At 40.1% G+C, this 22,315-nt stretch overlaps 1 protein-coding gene across 1 annotated transcript in view; it reads right to left on the reverse strand.

Moving 5' to 3' along the window:
• ALK (ALK receptor tyrosine kinase) overlaps nt 1-22,315 on the reverse strand; it is a 307,024-nt gene that overhangs the window by 203,550 nt on the left and 81,159 nt on the right. Inside the window, exons 2-3 of the mRNA XM_066546309.1 lie at nt 21,492-21,611; nt 10,154-10,318 (exon numbers count right to left, since the gene is read on the reverse strand). Of these exons, the coding sequence (XP_066402406.1) occupies nt 10,154-10,318; nt 21,492-21,611 (285 nt within the window). The remainder of the gene's footprint in view (nt 1-10,153; nt 10,319-21,491; nt 21,612-22,315) is intronic.

Below are 22,315 nucleotides of genomic sequence, written 5' to 3' on the forward strand. Positions count from 1 at the left end.
TGAAAAGGAGCTGTGATCTAACCTTTATTATGCTGTTTAAGTGTTCTAAATTACTGCCAGAGATGCCTATCTGTTGTACACAGCAACATGCTTCCCTTCAGTGCCTGACCTTTCCACTTCCCCACTGGAAGCAAAGGAAAGCAGCAACGTGTCCTCCACTAAAAGCAGCACACAAGGTGAATTATTGTAGTTCAGTCCTTCATCAGGTTTATCCTTTTAACACAGGCAATGGTAAGTAACAAATCTGCTGCTTCTGCTGTTTGAACATCTTTCCAAATGTGGAGAAATCTATTCATCACCTTTTTTACTCGTGTTTACATGAGATAATTTAGAAAGACAGCCTCTCCCAGAAGAGTGGTTAGATCTGCTCACAGGCATAGAATAGAAAAAAAGAAAAAAAAAATGCAGAACAATGGCTAAAAGCCCACTATTACATTTCTTAAATTCTTAAGGAAATGCCATTTAGAAGTAAGTGGTCCTCGCTTCTCTCATCTCTGTTGTGACACTGAAGCATTCAGCTAACAAGGCTGGCTTTCATTTGACTTTACAACTGATAGGAACCATTAATGTGAATTATAAATTATTTTTTTAAAACACAGTATTTTCATTTTAACAGAAGACAGTGATTCATATTTAACTTTTATAAATTCCTGTTTACTTGGGGAAGGTGAAAGATGAAGGCCAAGCATTTCCAAATTCTTGCATTTGATAGATGAGAAAGCCTGAGCTGTTGAGACTAAAGGGACTCAGAGGGACTTGCAGAAAGCAATTTCCTTACCATGAGTGGCACACACAATTTAATTTATTGCACAGAAAGGAAGTGCTGCTCAACACAGGAACAGGGTCTAGGACTGGAGGTCCCAAATCAACAAAGAGGTATTGTGGTATGTTTCCCAGCAGAATTACAACATAACATGGAGGGCCATGTTCTATTGTCCCCCTCAGCTCACAGCCTGTCTGAAGAGTGGGAGACCAACTGGGGAAGTCCAGCCATCTTCCCTCTCTGCTCTCCCAGTATGGCTGTTCCCATCTTCATGCATTATACCATCTGTTTAATCACTGTGCTCTCAAAACAAGCAAGCAAAGCAAACAGATGAAACTTCAGGGATAGCTTCTAGCTCATAATTGAAAGGATGATTATTCATTAGAATCTAGGCAAGTTGCTTGGGGCTGCCAAAACAGGCATTGCATGGTATTATGAAATTTATTTTTTAAAGATAGAAAACAGAATTCTCATTCAGTATCTTGGCTTTAACTCTGCAAACCTTCTTTCGTTATTTTGAGTGGGATAAAATAAGGATGCTGAGTTTAAGCTACTATATGAGAAAACAACTAAGCTCAGAGGCCCCACCCCCTTCAAGGTAAAGGCAAAAAAAACTACTTCAGTGAGCTTTAATATTAACAATTTCTGTAAGATTTAACCTCTGAAAGCACATCTAGGGGAATATTTCTTGCAACACCTCTGAATTAGTATACGTAATTGTGAGAAAAATGAGATATTACAAAAGCATTGGTATCAACATATCCTTTACAGAATTACATCTAAACAACTTGAAATTAATCAGAAAACCAAGGAGAGAAATATTTAAAAAAAAAAAAATCAATCCTCTCTTTAACCATATTTACCAAAGTGGTTAAACTCTACTTGGGTTTAGCTTCATCCACACAAATATTCTGACTGAATCATATTTTCTCTACCACTGTTCTAAATTAACAATTTCTTATCTCTGATTAATTAGCTGGACTTCATTCTTGGCAAGAGTCACAGCAATAAAACCTCTTAGCTTCTAAAATTCTGTGACTCTTTTAATGTATTCACCCAAGCATAGGTGTGTAAGATAAGTACTGTAATACAACAGACCATCATTGAGGAGAAGAATAACAGCAAAAATGCTTCAGTTCTTGTCAATCTGATTATGTTTTTAACAGACTCTCACAGAAGAGTTGTGTAGAAAATCCCACATGATAACATCTGTTCATTACCAGTGGAGCAAGCCAACTTCATGAAGGAAACACTGGGGACCCACAGGCCCCAACAATTGTTAGTGGTGACTAAGGTGCAAGAGACACAAGTCTGGCACAGCAGGGAACACAGCTCACCCCACTGGGCTTCAGTTTCTGTCTGATTCAACCCCACTGGGCTTCAGTTTCTCTCTGACAACAGAGAGAAACCTTTCTCCCAATTCCTCAAAACCACACAAAGTGCCTTATTTAGTAGGGCATTCTCAGAGTCTCCTAGGTGGGGTGCTGGAGAAGCACAGGTTATTGCAATATTTGGCAATGGACGTAGCTAGACTGTGCTTGGTAAGGATAGCCAAAATGTAGCCAGGGGGCTGCCAGCCTCACAGGGTCTTGCTGATACTTCTTTACCATACACTGTATTTTTGTGTACAGAGCCATATGTGTGACCTGTCATTGGCGTGGTAAAAAAATAAACACACAAAATAGAAGAAGCAGGTAGGCTAGAAAGAAATCAAAATGACCAAATAATTTACTAATCCATTGAAGAAATTTTTTGTGCAAATGTGAGTTTTCCATGCTTAAAAAGTTCAGTTTAAAAAAAACCCTCTGAACACAACATATGCATGGACATACACAAGCATTTCATGATAATGGACTTTGTCCCTACACTACAGAGGGAAACAATTATGTTTGTGTGTGAATCTGGTAGTCTTTTCCTATAGCAAGGTCAAACACAGCCAAGAGCAGGGTACACTTCCCTCCAGCTGTCCTTTTAATATGCCTCTCATCTTGCCAAGGAGAAAGTGTCATTAGGAGTGAGAAAGAGACCGTTTTACAACCCATTTATTCTTCATTGTCTCTGCCTTTTCTGGATAAACTTGTTGGAGTACATTAGTCACAGGTATGCAGCAAGCCATTAGAGCATACCAACATCTGATGTACACCGAAATTAATTTTTCTTCTTCAGCTTGGGGAAGAGACTGCTGGATGTTGCATGCAAGCCTTCACTGAATTAAGGAATGAACAAACAAGATTTCCAAAATCAACAAACCCACGTGCCTCTCCACAGTCTGTATAAATACATACTTACTCTATAAATAAACACACTGTCCAACAGTGAGACAATAATTTGCCTCTTTAGAGCAGGCTCATTAAAGGGAAATAATTTTGCAATAACAAAGCACAAGTGTAGTCCTATTTAGAAGGGCAAGCTGCAAAATTGAAGGAACACCTGGTCCATTTTTTGTACTGGCAGAGCACGAGCTGGAATCTGATCCTTACAAAAAGGCTGTGTTTTTCCTTCTCCACAGACCAGTGGACTCTGGAAGCAAGTTTGGTTTGCATTTAGTGTCTTAATGTTGCATAAATTCCTGTGGGTATGTGTTGTAACACTTGATACATTTATGTTGCCAAATTGAGTCTCAAAATCTAAATCTCATCTAGAACAACCAGAACTATTTACTGTAAATGATATTTTTAATTCTAAACCTCCTGTTTTTATAGAAATAACTTGATAGTCATCCCTACAAATCCATAAATCTCTCATTTGCAGTAAGATTGATAATAATTTTCAGTCTGTGTTACTTCCAAACCTCACTTAATTCTTCTATTGTTTCACTTGTTGTATGTAGCTCATTCTTCAACTCACACACAACAATTATTTCCACTGAGACACTGACTATATCTTAAAGAAGAAAATAACTAATAGGAAACTCAATCCCACTTGAACGAAATGAAAGTACAGAAGTTCACAAATCTCCATGGGATACCGGCAGTTTACCTGAATACATATAAATAATTAAACTAGGGTGGCATCATATCATATCTTTTTAAGGACTATTCAGCCATCTGGACTGAACCAGGATGATCCAAATTCTTCTCCAGCATTAGAGAGAAAGATGCAATAAACATTCAGGTCTGCACTTTTTTTTGTCAAAGTTTGTGACAGGCTCAAAAACATTTTTCCTCCAAATAGAAATTCTCCTGAGAAAACAGTTCTTGGTTTGTTGCTTCTTCTTCCAGGCCTAAGGTGTCAAGATCTCAAACTCCATGTAATGATTTACTAAATAAGAAATACCTCTGATATCTTGTTCAAAAGACACATAAGCTGGATCAATTCTATGAGATCAAAGCATATCCTCAAACCAGTATAAGAATTAATGTAAAAGGAAAACTTTTCTCTGTCTAGTGTGAGCCCAGCTACTCTCCTTACTCTTTTTCCCCAGGCAAATAGCTATCTTCTAAGAGCATTTCCAAGCCACCCCCCCTTTTCTTTTTTGTGGAATTTTAAGTGATACAAGTATTTTTTTTGAGTTTTACATGAAAAATAACTTATACTCTTACTTATTTCTTGCAAGCCCACCCTGATTCATACTCTACTGTTTTGTTAATAAAGTTATAATCTGAAACAAAGTATTATTTATTATCTTTTATTATCTGCCTCATTCTTCTTTGTTTGAGGAATCATAAATCAAAGTCAACAGCCATTTTATAATCCTTCAGTTCATTATCACCCATTTGCTAATATGCTCAGTGCCTTAGCCTTGCTCCATTTCTTTAGCAATAATTATAAAAATTAAAACCACATTAACACAATATGCAGATACTTCTTGTTTTAGAACTTACATAAGAGCTTTTCAACTAATCAGTGGCTGGTTAGGGCACTGTCCTCATTCATCTCCCACTTCCCCTGCCATCCTTCATGAAAGTTTAATCTACATTTTCCATTAAGAAGTTGTCTCAACCAGAGTTCACATTTGCACATGGAGGCTTATTACTTTTTTGATTTTTATTTGGAATGGTGGTCATATCTCCACAACTTATCTCTTCATCTGAAATTTTTATCAAGCAGCTGCATACTTTCCTGGTCCTGAAATCTTCAAATCACAGAAGCAGAAATTCACTTACTTGAACTAGAATCACAAGATTTAAAAGAGGAGCAGGCAACTTGCTTGCACAACCATAGTCAGGAGCAGTCAAGCCTCTAATCCTTCCCATTTAAAACTGTATTTTTGGTTAGAAACAGATCACTCTGAAATTTGATCAGACCTTCACTCAGCTCACATGCAGCTGGTTTGGGTGCACTGCTACTGGTCCTGCCTCCTTAAATACAAAGGATTAACTTTGTAGGAGAGGTTCTCTCTCTTCCTTGTAGGATTTGACTCAGAATGAAGCCCCAATTGTAGTCTCAGATGAGGGACCACAAGTACTGCCCACCAAAGTCCCTGGGCTACACAGCACTGCAGGAAGCTGAGCCAGTGCTTCTCTGGAGGAAGGAGAATACAGCACTGCAATAAGGCAACAGGAGAGGTGAATCCTGAAGAGTCCCACTGGCTGATGGCTCTTAAACCATCCCTGATGGATGCCAAACTCAGGGCTGTATCCTAGAGGTCCCCACAGTGCAGAAAACTCTGGGTTTCACTCAAGAGTTGAGAGGCACAGAATTTATGGCTGGTTTGACCCATTTCAGATTTATCAGAGAGGCAAATGACTCTTGAGCATGACAAAAACACACATCCACACAGCTGAAAGTGCAATTTCCTCGGTCTACAAACTCCTTCCTTCTAACCACTGACTGGGCTGTCTCACCTGCCTCCCCAGGAAATACTGCCACAGTTGCAAGATCTCCAGTTCCTCATGTTTCATTACAATTGACTGCAGCACATTTGCTGGTATAATATATTATGAAGGGTCATGAATAATTAAAAATTAATCACACTTGTCAAAATAAATAAATGCAGTCAGTCATGGAGAATGCTTGAATTTTTTATAGCGTCTTTTTGCTTATTCATGAAATAAAAGAAGTCTTGTAATCCACAACGGATTGCCTACTCATTGCAGCTTGTACAGGCCCCATTCAGATCCCAACAGAGGAGCTTTTCCTGTCAGCCTTTAGCACATCAGTGGAACTTTAACCTTACATCTCTGACCCTGCAGAAAGTTACATAACTCCAGCAGATCTTCAGGGACCTAGCTGGCAGATACACCAGTGACTATTTCACTCACTGGTCCACTTATAAGATGGTGGGGAACAGAGAAGAGTGAAGCATTTTAGCACAAATTTAAAAAAATCAAAACCTTGATAGCTTCCCTAATCTACATCTCTATAGGCAAAGAGTCCAGCAGTTATTCCTACCAAATAATATTTTTGCATGGTTTGATAGCATTCTCAAGGCTTGAACAGAAGAGCAAATAAGAGTAAACATTTAAATAGCAACTTTTCTCTGACACTCTAAATTGGTCTAAAACTGTTAATGCATTTCTATCTTTTTTCAAAGGGAACCTAAGCCTGGGCTGGGAGGTGAGCCAGGAACACACCACCACACCAACCCTATCAGACCAAGGAGCCATTAACTTCCAACATTTGGCTCTGAGAACAGACAGCTGGAAATAGAAAATGAAAAAGAATGTATGAACAGGGAGAGCAAACAGTTGTCCCTCACCACTCCTGGACTTCAGGGACTGCTCACATGAGGACTTTCTGGGCCAGAAAATGTTCTATAGAGAATTTAGTAGCTGTAACTATTTCTCTTCCCTGCACATATCCTGTCAATTTGCACAGCCATAGAGGGTTCCAGCAAAAATAATACCCTAGGAAGAACGTTCCAGAGTTTCACTGTTTGTTAAATACTGAGGGATCTCCTTTTGTTTTGTCTGACATCTAATAATTTTGCTTGATGCTGTTCAATACTGTATTAGAAGAAATATCAAATATTCCTTTTGTACTCATCCTTTCAGTGCTTTACCTTGGGAGTTTATAAACCTTTATACATATTTTATAAATTTCTGGTTTCTACACAACCCTGCATGTACTCCTTTAGATGCTTTATGCAGGCAGGGTAGCCCTTGTCAATTTAAGTGTTCCTAGAAGACAATCATTACATACTTTATCATATTTGTTTCCATTCTTTAAAAACTTTCCCAACTGTACTAAAATATTTTTGATGCATGGAATCTAGAACAGAAGACTGAGTTCTAAATACAGCTGCCCCACACACTAATACTATAGCATACTGTTCCTATTTTCCACTCCCTTCCCACTGAGCCCCCAAATCACATTTATTTTGTGACTGCTACTGAGGTGATGCTTTCACAGCTCTATTCTTACACTTAAATCAGCTTAAATGACAGTAACCAGCTCAGAATCTGTCTGCATATATGCCAAGCTCTGATTGTGTCTCCCACCACCTCAATTCAAATAACCTGCACTAAATTTTACCTGCCACTATTAGCTGGTTAAGCATCCCTTTTAAATTCCTTGCAAACCAGACCTTCAATCTTTTACCCTGAATAATTTAATATCAAACTCTGCCACCTCACCATCTATTACTATCCAGAAGATCAATGATTTGTGTGACACTACTGCTGAACAAGTGAGTGGATTGCTCAGCTGTGACTGCAACCAGATGCTGAGACACCAGGAGTTAGCTCTTCCTCTAGGAGGCTTAATCCATGCTGACTTCCTCTGATTTCATGACACTGAGCTGTATCATGCTGCTGGGACAGGAGCAAAAATACAGAAATTCTCCCAATGTGTCTCTTTGGGAGATCTACCAATGATTTTCTACTGAACATTTTACAGAAACTCATGTGAAGCCGAATGAATCATACCAGAGGCATTTGTCTCTATCAATGTCTTGCCATGACTTGATAACCAAGTGACAAGGATGAGCTAAACCATCCCAAAATCTAGTTAAGCTGTTTATTTCTGTGCATTACTGTCTGCAAAGGAGATGAAATGAGATTGAGATAATTGCAAGTACAATTTGCAGGAAACAGTGGGGGTTGGAACTACTGTGCTTAATTATTTCAGATTGAAACAGACCACACAACTATCTGTGCCAAACAGCTGTAATTAAAGTGATTTAAAATAGAGAGATGCTAGCTCAAAGTGTTGATTTCCAAATGAGTCTTTATACATGCAAGAGTTACAGTCATCGATGAGTTGCAGACCTACAGCTCCACTGAAAAAAAATTACCACTATGTCCAACATGCCTGGTAATTTAAAAAAACAAGCCCACACATACGCAAGCAAATAAACCACACAAAATAATCTACACTAATGCCCCACAAATCTAAATGCACTCAATCAATTTGACACTGGTTACCTGCCCCTCAGAATATAAGAAAACAGCAGAACACAAGTTTCAGCCTAAATTGCCTATATTCCAGATGAGGACTCCCAACATTTGGGCTTAGAAATAGAGCTTTAACACAACAGGCAATTGGAAATCATCAACCAATACCACCTTTGGCTCTGGGCTGCAGGGCCAGCCAACAGTGCCCCCTTCTCCTGCTTTGATAGATATACAAAACTGAGTTAGACAAAGGTATAACTTTACTGGAAAGGATCCAAAAGAATCATATATTGACAACACATAGCACTATGGGGTCCTGGCCAGGCTCTTTACCTGGAACAATACATTTACTTCCTTGTGGGTTTTCCCCCCACTCCAGGAGAATGACAGTTGTTCTTCACAATTCAAAACAAGGTTTTAACTCCTAAATTTCAGGGGCAGCCAGCTTGCACTAGAATTTAAGAAAAAGAAGAAAAAAACAGAAATTCTGATTTACCTCAAACTTTCCCTGAGCTGTACCTTTGTAGGAAGCAATTCAGTCTGCGTGTGGATGTTTATTGATGCAGAAATTAGAAGATATTTGCATGCAGCACAAATGTGGTCCATCTGCTTTACACACGACACAGATCACACCACAATGACTTGGTCTGCTGATGAATCAATGGGCCTTAAAAGTTAATTTATAATGGCTATCTGGGGAAAAGTACTATACTCTTGATATGGATGAGAAAATAGAATATGAATGAAAGCAGCACAGAAAATTTCCTCAATATTTGCCTGAACATAAGAACTGTCACAAGCAGCCAGACTGCAGCTCTGCAAAGTCAAATTCTGTCTCCAGCGCTGGCTCCTAAGAAAAGAATTCTTTCACTTGCAGCCTTTTGTGTAAGACTTCTTGACTCTAAACAGACTACTGAATTCAACATTCAGTGATGAATGTATTCTGCAAGAATTCATCTGATCTTTCTTTAAACTTACACACACTTCTGGCCCCACAACATTAATTCATGTATTTTATTAGCACCGTTTATTCAGGTACTACATGAAAAATGTCTCAGCTTGCTTGTTCTAAACCCAGAGCCCACCAACTTCACAGCTGCTTTTCAATGCTCTTCAATCTGCTTTTTAAAGACCTCTAACCCCTGCCATCAGGGATTGAATAGATAATCTTTGTCTGTTTAGTTTTTCCTACTATGGAAACTGTTCCATATCCCTTGAAACTTTTGTCATCATTCCTGACACCTCTTTGTTCTCCTGGATAAAGTTTGTAGCTCTAACTCCCCCATCTTCATTTCTGTAGGTCCATTCTCATCAACACCACCTTCCAGAGAGAAGTTCCACACAGGTGTCACTAACAGCTGAAAGGATGTTAAGAATTTTTCTGCTTTCCCAGGATAAGAAGAGCACAAATATATCTAAAAATCTTTTCAGAACTTGAAATCTTAATGAAATATGCTGCTGTTCACAGATATGATCATAAGCAGGAAAATAATTCCAACAAACCACAGTTTTTTTCCAAGGGAAAAAAAAAGTCTGTTGCACTCCCATCTTTTGAGACCTCCTAGCTCTCTTTAGAGACAGGATCTTTTTTGTTATACTAAGGACAAAGCCCATCTTTGTTTTCTTAGCAAACAGAGAACCTAAGCCCTGGATGGAAGGATATTACCTAAAATGGTCTGCAAACACACAAGTGGTAAACAGGACCTAGAGCAAAGATAAGGCCAGACTCTTCCAAACACTGAATGACCTTAAACATGGGGACCATAGCACAGTTTTCATCCAAATATCAGCCATGGCATGGGCCAGCCCAATTCAGATTTTACACAAGAGTGTATTTGATACTTTGCTTCTGAGATATATGATGGAGCTTGTGTTTAGGTGAAAACAGATCTCTCCTGCGCACAACAATCCCCTTTTGTTTGTCACTTTGTTTTCACTCACTGTCTGTTGAGGCAAAGGGATTAGAGCTATCTTTAGCACTTCAGGGGGACATGTTTGTTTGGGCAGGGTTTTGGGGTTTTCTGTTATGGTTATTTTAGGGGGTGGAAGTAAAGGTGTTTTTATTTTAAAACTAACCACTACTGATGGCATTGCACAGCTGTATTCATCTTACCTTTGGGTGTGCTCTCAGAGTGATCTGTCTCCGGCACATCTGGGAGGTTTAGCTGTGAGATTTCCTCTGCATTCAGTCTGACCCAGGCATTGTTGGGGATTTCCTGATCTTTTGAGGTAAAGGAATATTCCAGCTCACAAGGAGATTCAAAGTTGCAGTCAAATACTGGAAAAACAGAATGTACACAAAACACGCCAGGTTAATTAAATCTGATGTCTTCTGTGCTTGAAGATAGCTACACATACACGTGCATGCACATTCATTTTGTACTTCAGTAAGTTAGGCCTTGATTTTTTTCCATAATGAAGTAAAAAGAAATAGGGAATTTAAGAAATAGGGAATTTTTGCCTGTGAACAGACAGGTAAAAATGGGCCTGAAATGGGCTGCATGGGGAGGTTCATTATGGAAGCAGCAGCAAATCAAAAGGAATGCCCAAGAGCCAGAAATTCCCCTTCAGGACAGGTGAAAGGGCAGCTCAGGCTAAAGTGGAGAAAGACATCATCTGGATTGAAAGGAAAATAGCTTAGTCAATGGATGAAATGGGACAGAAAGCCAATCTCTTCTGGGATGCTGCTTCAAATTCAACCAGGATCATTAGATTGCAAAGACTCCTCACACGATTCACATCCCTGTTTCACCTCAGTGAGCACAGGTCTCTACAAAGAGAGTCATCTGTCCTGGGCATTTGGAATGTGCTGGAAGCCATAGGGACTGTACCCCAGGAGGTGACATTCTGATTCCCATGGTTTGAAACTCTTTCCTGAGACAACAGAAGTAGCAAAAACCTGACTGCTGCCACAGAACTTCAGCCTCCAGGCAGCACAGCCAGCAACTGCCTCCAACAGAGATTCCTCTCTTTGAGATGTTTCTCTAGAGAAACCCATTACCTTGCTGGTGCAACTATGATTCACTTCTCAATGTCCAGTTTACCATCCCACCATAATTCAAGCTGCTTAACACAACATGCAGTGACAACCTGAAAGGATTTTACTTTGAATTGCCAAGATCATTAAATTTTCTGGAATGCCCAGTATACATTTGCTTTTATCACCACAGTCAGCACTCAACACAACATTCAGTAAGAGAAAGAAATGGTTTTAGAACTAACTCAGTGTTTCTGAAGAGGCTAAAGTCCATTTGAAAAAGCCAAGGAAAAAAATTCAGCTGCTCCTTGGAGTATTCTGCACTGTCTTTCTGTCTTGCCATACAATGCAGGTGAAACAAATAATCTGAACCGACATTAGTGAAATTAACTGATTTTTTAAAACTTCAATTACATTCTCTGTTAAACATCTAATTTCTTCTTGTGGGCACAGATTTATGTAGTTCAGCCCATTCTCCTGGTGATAAAATATTTTCTAATCTGAAGGTTAATACTGTTGCCCTCCTGCTATACTTTTCCCAGCTAATTTCCCTTTTTAACAGCAAGCTGGAAGAAACAGAGTCTTTTTTCCAGTTTATATTTGATTTTCTTAACCAAGTGCTTTATCATTCACTCAGCATTTTAAATACTTCACAACACCAGGGAAACCATATAACATAAGGAGTCAATTTACAGCACAAGCAGCAGTAACAAGGATTATACTAATTTCCTGAAATCCAAATGCAAGGGCTCCTACTCTCTTCAGGCCCCTAAATTATCAATATAAATTTCATGATACATGAAGCACACTTCAATTTAGGCAGAGGGGAACTGTGGATATATTCATGTAGTTTACTACTGCAATATCATATCCAAACCTAAGACCATGTATTTCAAGCCCCTTAGATGGTCTTAAAAACAAAAGCACAAAAAACAAACAAAAAACCAAAACAAAACAAAAAAACACACCAAAAACAAACCCAAAAGAGCAAAAAACAAACTAAATATTTTTAAACTGAAGTGTTTGGAGTCTCTTAAACTTTGTACTTAATCCCAGATGGACAAAAGAGCAACCAAACACTGAACTATAGTTTACAGAACATATATTATCTTTAGTACTCACAGGGAACACTTTGAGCAGTGTGTGCTTTAAGGCACTGTCAAAAAAAATATGGAGGGGAGAAACACAGCTCATACAAGGATTTTTTTGATGGAACTCACTAAGTGACAAATGGGAAAGCCCAGGCCAAGGACCACACATGGCAAAAACAATCATTTAAAATCAACTATTTCATTCTTTGTGCACTTCTCTTCCCGATCAATCTCGTATTTTCTTCAGCTTTCCAGCAGTTGCTGCTGGCTTCCCCTCCTCTCATACCCAGCTGCTGGGAACAGAAGCCTTTGTGCTCTCTAACCCTCCTGACCCAAGCAGAGGGGCCCTTCATGGATATCCAAAGGCAATCTCATTCTCCTCTCCAGTCCCCCTGACTGTCTGATTGTGGTGCCACAAGCACTCAATGGCCAGCTCTGCTCCCCACTTTGCTCTCCCTTTCCAGAATCCCCATCTCAAAAGAGAGCTATCAATCAGTTGTGGGGCCCTTAACACAGCAGGCCTCTGACCTACAACTGGTACAACTTAATTGGGGTAAGTGATTAAATACCAGGCACTGCTCATAACCAGTGCTGTGATCCCTGCAGACAGCTAAAGCCTCTGCCTGGAGCAGGGGCAGTAAAGGAAGAAAAGGCAAGCAGCAGTGCCATTTCCTTCCCTTGCAATGAAAGGCCTGCAGAGAGTGGGCATGATCTGACATGCCTGCTGTGGTCACACTGAAAGTCCTTCACTGCAGGCTGCTCCTTGGAAAAGAGGGAGACTTCGGCTCACACATCCCACAGTGTCTGTGATTCAGTGGAAACACACTTGCAACTTTTACACGATTCCATAATCCCCTCACATCACCAGAACATCGGTACTTTTTACAAGCTCCAATTTAAAATAGTCCTGTATCAGATACAAATTTCAGGGCTATTATCCTATTCAGTACAACAAAGAAATACTATCTGATGCAACACAGAAAAATCTATGCAAATAGCATCCAGTCTTCCAAGGCTAACATTAACTTCCTACCCTCAGGCTTTCCTTCTTCTACAATGTCCTTCACTATTGACAATGTAATATACCTCATAAAAAAAGAATTATATAATTTTTTTCACTGAGAAGCTGGTCTTGGTGTGTTGGCTATTACAAGATCACATAAGCCACACTTGCAAATACAAAACCTGCATAATACTTGAATTGCTGCCACAAATCACCTGCCATTTTTTACACCTCTGCATAAAAAAATAGTGCTTCTCTTTCCTTTTTCACTTTTGTCTTCACATTTAAAGGCTACACCAAGTTTATTGTTTCCTTGCCCAGTTAAGCACAGAAAGCAGTAGCCATATGCCTTTGGAAGCTGGATAAAGGCCATTCTGCCTTTCTTTTTTTTTTTTTTAACTGAAAAACTAAACACTGCAGGAAAGGGAATTAAAATTAACACATCATCCAGTTGTTATTTTTTTAAACCCACTATCAATATAAATTATCTAGGTACAGAACTTTTGGACTTGAATACTGTGCCTAGTCAGTAAAGTGGGGGGATTTTTTGTGACTTCTGATGATTTTCTAAAAGAGATGTCACAGAGATTTAAACCAAGTACAGGCATTTATGTCAGAATTATATTGACACTACAGATCATAAATGCTCTACAGGAATTTAAGGTCCATATAGAAAAAAACAGCAAAGTCTCTTCTTAAATAATGAATTAAAAAAAACTAAAATAGAACAAACAACTCTTTGTCCAACAGTCTCTTTTATCTGCAACTGCTGGGCACGAGAGAGACAGAACAGATAATTTATTAGAAGTCTATTTCATCATCATCATGCCTTTAAAGAAGAAACAAAAGTGATGCTTATAATCAAAATAAGATAAAAACCTGTTTAAGAAAGGCTGTAGATATAAATCAGTTCAGCTTTTGGTATGTAAAAAGATACAGAATATTAACCACAGACTGAAAAGCCAATTAAGCTACTATTCAATTCAAAAGACACTGGAATCTGTGTACGTCTGATTATGTTAGACTCTTGTGAGTGTCTCAATTTATTTATTTTTTACCAACATACCTAACAATAATAATTTGTGCACAGATAACTAAAATATCTGACAACCACATCTGTTCCAATTGAACTGATTAGAGTTTTCTAATAAACAAATGCCTTAAAATAGTACTGTAAGTAATACACCAAAGCACAGAAATCAGTGAGAAGTATTCTTATACATTGCAGCAGGCCAGATTATGGATCATTCACTTCTGGGCCATCTTGGATCATTTGTGTAACCACACACCACAGAAATATACCTTATTTGGAACCAAACAACCCAATATTAAGAGATAGATTTAAAAAACCCTGTTCTTGTTAAGAAACTACTCTGATTATCTTTTCTTCAGCTACCCAACAAAAGATTAGGTTTATTTGGGCTAAACCACATCTCCTTTCAAATATAAAAACCTTACCAGCAGGTAGTTTCCTCTTAGACTGCTCCTTTCTAGTTCTACAGGTGTCTGACTTTAAAAGCTCCTTTTCCCTCCTGGTCTGCTGACTCTTACAAATCACTCTTCAATCACTCTCAGCTGGGAACACTTTTCAAAGGGTGTGGTTGCTTTCTCACTGCTCTACCGCAGCCAAGGGAGCCGGGAGAGGTTTTCTGCTCTCAGCAGGACCAACCTAGTGAGGAACATCCTCGCTGGCACCTCATCAGCCTGCACATGACTAATTTCTACTCCATCTACAGCCAAATGCACAATGTAAAGGTCACTCACACTGATCAAGTCAGGACCACAATCTCCCTCAAGAACTCCTTCAGCAGCAACAATCACAGCAGCAATGTAGAAACAGATAAAATATTCTTGCACGGGATGTCTTTTTTCAATACAAATATTGACAGATATTCCTTGTGGAGGAGACATAATTTAAATTGTGTAGTAGAGATCTGCTCTGCTGAGTGAGCTTTGAGACCTCCATCAATACCCACTAACCTCTATTTTACTCATGTTATAAGGCCTATAAGCTTTTAATTTATGACAGGGAAATGACAAATTGATTTTCCAGTTATTAATCCTAGTGACAGAGCCAGTTCCTAAAGCCTTCCCATTCCCTCTGAGTACAAAAGGGCACAGGGCATTCAATCTAAGGGCTTCAATTGCCTCATCAGGCCTTGCTGAATTTCTATTCACCAAACCAGGTTGCACATGTGGGGTGCCACAAAGAAGCCTGCAGTGATAAGTATTTCTCCCTGAAAATAGAACATAAATAGGAGACACTGTGCTCTCTGGCTGTCAGCTCACCTGCCTGATGAACATCCAGGAGGACCCAAATACAGACCAGGGCCCTGCAAGTGAGAATTTTTTGCTGGCACAAAGAAGAGATGAAACTTCCTGCAAATGAATTCCTAGTGCTGTGTTTTAGCTTTGCAACTGGAGGCACAGCAGCAATTTAAAACAAGGGGATCTACCACAGGATGGAAAGGGCACAGCAGAAAAGCCCAAAGGAAAAGGGAAAAGGTGTTGGCAGTCACACAAATTCAAGAGCAAAAACAATTGCGGGGCTTAACTGCCTTGTTCCTGCTGAGCAAGCAAGTCTGAAGAGACAATTTCACCTATTTCCTTCCATTGTCTAGCCCTGAGAAAGGGCAAACTGCACATTTTAAGGGATGATTATGTCACATGCGCCCTGCCAGGCACCCTGGGTCTTAGCAAATGCCTGTGCCAACAATCACTGCCAGCTCCTTGGGTGCTGCTCCAGGAGCTGACAAACGTGAGAGCGACACCATGGCCTGACAGGGGACATGGGGAGCTGGGGACGAGGAGGAGCCCCACACTCAGCACAGCTTTGGGGTCCATACCATCTGATGAACCTCAGTCACCTGCAAGTACAGCAGTGAGATCAGCTGGGCACCATGCCAGCTCCTCTCCCTGCCCTGAGACACAGCCTGTGCTCACCAGGGACCTCCTTTTAATTTCAAGCTGCTTAGCACAAGTTAGCTTATCGCTCTTTGCGTCCTTGATCCGCACCAGCAGGTCTCTGAGCACAATGCCCTGACCTTGACATTGCTGACAGGGCTGCTGCTGTACCCTCACAGGGCTTCAAGGGCTCCTCAGAGCTTGCTGCCTGCAAGGAAAGAGTTCAGTGAGACCAGGTTCTCCCCAGCACCCAGCAGTGGAGGCTGTCGGGCAGGGTCAAGGCTGGTAGTGCCAGCACTGCTCTTCCCTTCAATGCCCACCTTGAAGGAAAACCACTCAGGTTTCCTTTGGAAGGGGCTTTAAGCTTAGATGGCATTCTGAAGAAGAAGTTTTAGAGGAGCAAATACCTTTGGGAATTTCCCAGCAACATTCTGGGAAGGGTGCTTGGGCATGGATGCCCAGCACAGAGCAAGATGCCTGCCTCCCTGTGGAGCCCAGAGCACTCCTCATGCCAGATGCATTTAAATGAATCCTCTGGGGAGTGAGCCACGATGGATGGGCCACTGCTTAGAGAAAACAGCAATAATGCAGCTATTCATTTATTTGTTAAGAGAATCATAAAAATGACAGCATCTACTTTATATCCACCCAGCCCCTCAGCATGCACCAGGGACTGAATCACCAAAATCTCTGACAGCTGCTTTGTTCAGTGAAAATCAAACTACAAAGAAAGGGCCAGGACTCCTTCATCAATCAATTATAAGCACAGTCTTTCAAAACAGCTACAGAGAGAGGTGTGAGGAAGGGGTGTTGAGAGAACAACTAGAACAGCTCTCATTTTCATTCCTCCTGCTCCAAGAAGTGTCAGAGCCCATTCTCCACACAAGAAATATTTGTCCACCAAGTCTCCCATGCATGTAGCAAAAAAACAATACATGAAAGCGCATTTCTAATGCCAGTTCTGGCCAAAAAAAAAAATGAAGTACTGACTAACAGCAGTTGTTAGAAAATATGCTCCAGTTGGCACAAAACAGTAGTTGGATGAACTGTCATATTTTGTCAATTCATACAAGGAACCTCTTGCATGAATTTCAAAAGATCTCTAGAGAAAATGAATACTTGAGAGATGGGGAGAAAAGATATTTGTTGTCTTACTGTTGTCATAATGTTGTCTTACTTATTTTATTATTGAAAAATACTGAGCTGTCATAGACATACTATCTGCAGATAAAAGATGTCATAAGAAAAAGAAAGTTAAAATTTCTCCCTAAAAAGATTTTTTCTTCCTTTTTGCTTAACACAACCTTCAGTTTAGCTAGGCAGATGCTGTGCTTCCTGACTTTCCTCCTTTTGGATTTCAGCACCACTGCACATAGCCAAAATACCATCTAATTGTTAAACAAGAATTCCTGCAAACATATATGGGATCACGGCATCTGCTATTTTATATGGAGCAATTCTGTTAATGTGGTGTGAGTAGCTGCTGTTAATTGAAGCCTTGCCCTATTCCATTCATAATGCTATTTCCAAACTACATTAGAATACTTGTAAGATTGCAAAAAGGATGTATTTGGATTAAGATGATACATCACTTTCCCAGTATCTTTACTAAGAAAGCATTGATTCAGTTTTCCTCTGGGATGAAGCAGCATTCTCCTTGCTCCCCTCCTGACTTAATCTCATCCCTGAGCAGGATCTTGCTGTAACAATCAGTTTGTACCCATACATCTCACTATGCCGCGCTGAGCCAAGAATCACAACAGCTTTATCATTCTGAAGATGTCAGTAGTAGTCTGATTTGTTGTAGAATTATGAAACAAGTAGTCATGGGATGCTAACTGCAACATGAATTCATCTGACTGGTGCCCTCTTTCTCTTCATCTTCCCTTTTCCATGTTCAGACTCACTGAGTTTCATGGCAGCAGTGTCTATCTGGTGCCCAATGACATGAATGAAATGGTGCTTATGATCTACCAGGGGAAAGAATAAATCATCTGACACCTTGCTGAGCAACTACCATGCCACTGAGCATCAAATATGTAGCAAGAATGACCCCAAATTATCCCACAGTAGAATTAGACCAATGCATTTTTATTTTTTTTAGTCAGCAAACCAAATTCAGGAAATTAGGAACACATCACAGACGACATTCCATTAGAAAGTGTTAAAAAAACCCCAACAACCCTGTCAAATTAGTTTTCTGAAGACATAAAGCTGAGTGAAATTATTAATAAGTTGTTAATAGAGGCCATCCTGTGGATTAGGCTTTTAGTACCTATTAAATCAAAGCTGTGAAAAATTATGTATTCTTGTAGGTGTGTGTTCCTCCTCTGCTGAACTCACCTTTTCTAGATGTTTTTAAGCACAATAGTGACTAGGCAGCCAAATTTGCTCTCATCCTGAGTTTTAGTCCCAGTTGACTTTGCCATCCAAACACCACTATTTCCTAAACTTTAGGGGGGCAAAAAAAAAAATTTAAAAAGTCTGTGAACTACATAACCTGAGAGAGGTACTTCAGTACTTTGCCCAGTGCTGGTTCAGAGCAGCCAAGGAGTTCAGCTGCTACTGGACAATGTGGCAAAGAGACTGTAATAAAGGAACAGTTAAAAAGAAAAAGCCAACTCCAGCAGTCCAGCACGGCAACCTTAGGCCTGTTATTCGCATGTTCTTCTTATAAAGGGTTGAACTGCATTTGATTTTTGCTCCAATCAATAGCTCTTTCCACAGTTGCCACCACACCCTGCCAGGATCATGCTCCAGGTGCAGGGTTGTTGGTTGGGCCAGGGACATGGAGAGGATGGGGCAGGGAGGGATGTGTTAACTGCATGAAGGTCCAGAGGGGCAGCTGTCATCTGGAACCCCTATTACACAAGCTTATAAGATTTTATGTAGAGGACAATTGATTTCTTATAGAATACCTGCACAGAAGAGAAAATTAACATTCAACCAGCCAGGACAAGAAATGAAATATGTGGCTGGGTGCAGTTAATCATGGAAGCCTCAGGACAGAGATCCATCAGATCTGCAAATGGGAGATTAATATGCTACCATAAGTCCACATATGCCAAATGCATTAAAATTTGTTCTAGCCACAGGAAACAGTCTGAGTATACCTCGTGAGAACAAAAAGATATAAAAAATTTGGAAATTTAAAGTCTCTTCCTGCCTCACAGGTTGAATTCCCTGATAGTTTTGACTTCACATGCGATTTTCTGAAAGGCAGGTGGATTTTGCATCTCTGAGATGACTGGTGATTAATCAATGCTTGGATTGAGACAAATGTAAAAAAATCTCTAGACAAAACAGTAAAAAATTCTTGTGAATGCACCGCTCCATTATCTTCTTGTGCCAGCGATTATCTTTTGGGATTGCTGCTTGTGATTTCAAAGATATCATCAGGCAGTGTTCCTGCCAGAACTACCAGAGAGAATCTGTCAGAATTTCTAATTCTGAGCAAAAGAGAAGAGAACTTAGTTTGGTAGAGGAAGAAGGACACCACGTATCAATTTACTCGCTCTTTCAATCAGAGGTTTCTCCAACGGCGGAACACAGAGAAAGTGTAATTAAGATAACTAATATTGCCCCACTCCAGCAATGTCACCAGTTAATTAGATGGGTCCCATCAGATGATTAGGCAAACAAAGTTTTGATAGAAGCTATTGAACATTTCATAATCAGTCATGCTAGGAGCAGTAAGGAAAACTGACAGAAGAAATCACTCTAGTAGTAAAAGGCTGGTGGGTTTTATTTCTGCTTATAATTTATTGTGTGAATTTGGATTAATCACTAATCAGAAGGCTGGGTCCTGGGACAGGAGTACTCACCTAGAGCTTGGATGGTCTAACTTTGTCTTCTTCCTCATTCTGCTGAGTCCCTGCATGACCTTCAGAGAGCCATGTAGACCCAGGGCCAGTAATCAGCCACTGAAAGGAGCTGTCCACCCTATCATAGAGCAGCTCTGAACAGAAATCAGCTCCCGGGGAAGTTTACTAATTAACATGCCAGTGGCTAAGCTGAAGGCATGCAGAGGAATAGAAGCTTTAAGAAGTGTCCTCAGTTTTAGGCTATGACTATGGGCTGTGCTGCATACACACATCAGTCCTCTGGGGGCTGCACATCTCAAGTGGCAGGAAGTGTCTGTACAGTGATGCTGTGGGGTGGTCCACGCTGAAATGTGTGCCTTCCAAGGCTACTAATTAAAGGCTAGTGCCCTTTGATTTAAATTTTTGTAAATGTTAAATTGCAAAGCTAGAAAAAGCAAATTATTCCTGCCTCTCTTCAAGATTCTCAAAATTTCAAGGTGCATGTCCTAAATTACACCTACTGAGGGAGAAAACAGTTTGTAGTTGTCCTGAGTGAACACTGTATTTTGTGTAACACCTCATCAAATTCCTGCCTTTTCTTGCAAAACAGATGGTTGGAATATGGTAGGATTTGGTCTTGGGCAATCAGCTAAAATCATCATAAATCATTTCTGCTGAGATGCAGTACATTTATCTCCATGTGATGCTGTCAGATGAAATCAGTGCTCTTAGCTTTTAAGAACAAAGCCTTCCCTTAGAATAGTATTACTGAGAAACTGAAAGAGTTTAGGAAGAAGTAATAAAGGATAAATTAAAAATCATTCTTGCAACTTCTGAGAAAACCAAGTAAGGGAAAAAAAGATTGTACTACTGTTGCTTCCAAAATGAAATTGGTGTGTCCTCATCACTCAAGCAGATACAACAGCTAGGAGCAGATATTGTATGCCAGTGGAAAGAATATATTTTGCCCACATAAAAGGCTGCAACATAAATTTGAAGAAATATGGGGCTCCTTCATATAGGTAGGTCAAACTTTTCCCTCAAGCAGATAATTACAGGCTTGGGGTGAGTAAATCTTATTAGCCTCTCAGCACCTTATCTCCCTGCATAGAGACTGGTAGTAGATATATAGTAGATATATTCTACTGCAGTCACTTTCTGGATTGCACGTTAGATATTGCCTTGTGCAGTCCAGTCCTGACTACAGCCATCGTACTTCACAGTGGGATGGCCATGGATAGGTCATACCCGAGAAGAGATGAAAACACATTCTCTGATTTTGGAAGGGATGGATGTTAGAAAAGGAGACGAGAAGCAAAAAGATCAGTACACAGCTCCTCTCTTTGTAATATTGGTGAATTTCAACATCCCACTCAAATATTACAGTCTGGGCCCTTGTTTTTGAGGGAGCAGGGCAGGCTGGGGCAGTCCAGGCACCTCCATAGAGATGGCAATGACCTCAGGCTGGGCTGGGCTGAAATGGGACTCCTGGGCCGTTGGGCAAGTTGGGGGAGCTGGTAACAGGCACCGAGGCTGTCTAGTGCCCTCAGATGCTGCCAGTATGGATATTTTACCATGAAACATTTGACTTGTGTTGCTTTACTCCAGTATTGCACCAAAACCTTAGGCAGGGAGTTGCAGCCTCTTGAGGATAACATATTCATGCTACTCACTGTGTCGTCCTCTGTGGGTGAAGAAAGGGGATGTATCTCTCATGACCCAGGTCAGGTTCCAAGCAGAGTAGCCAGGAGGAAGAGAAGGGCTTCTTGCTGTGTGATCCAAAGGGCTCAGACCTTTCATTAAAAAAAGGAAGCCAAGAAAGAAAAGCCCATTAGATATGATGTAGCTGTTTGCATGCCACACGTCAAGTGCAAAGAACTTAAGCAGCTTTATTGGTCATATGCAATAAGCACCAATTTTCAGCTACTTCTTGGTTGGTTCTTCCTTCCTGATACATGCATGCAGAGGGATACAGGACAGTTGTTGTTTTATAGTGCAAAATCATCTAGAAAATTTGTCAAGTGTCATCTCACACTGACTTTAAGTTCTCTTTGACCTTTCTGTCCCCTAATTTGGGAGATTTTTTGAAGTTCTGCTAGCACAAGGATATCTTGTACATGGAACAGGAAAACATTTACCCAACTTGTGTTCAACAAACCCATGCATCTCAAAGATTCTTTTAGTGATCCAAATACTACAGGCAAGTTCTGTACAAACCCTCACTAACTCTGCAAGACCTCGATAACATTAGAGTTGTAAAGAGAAACAGTGTCTGAAATAACACACAAGATCAATGAGCAAAGTGTAATTCTGCAAGCTTTCAAAGTACAAATTTTCCCTGTGAATGTTTAAGTTGGGTTTTCTGAAGATATGGGTCTCATTTTTTGAGATCTTCAGAAAAAAGGTAGGATTTAAATGTGTAGAAATACAGTCAGGAAAAACTTGTGTTTGGGAGATTTGCTTGATGGGAAAAAAAAACCCCAAACCTCTGGATTTC

Source organism: Molothrus aeneus, chromosome 3 (genome assembly GCF_037042795.1).
Source record: "Molothrus aeneus isolate 106 chromosome 3, BPBGC_Maene_1.0, whole genome shotgun sequence".
In the NCBI taxonomy this organism is placed as follows: Eukaryota; Metazoa; Chordata; class Aves; order Passeriformes; family Icteridae; genus Molothrus; species Molothrus aeneus.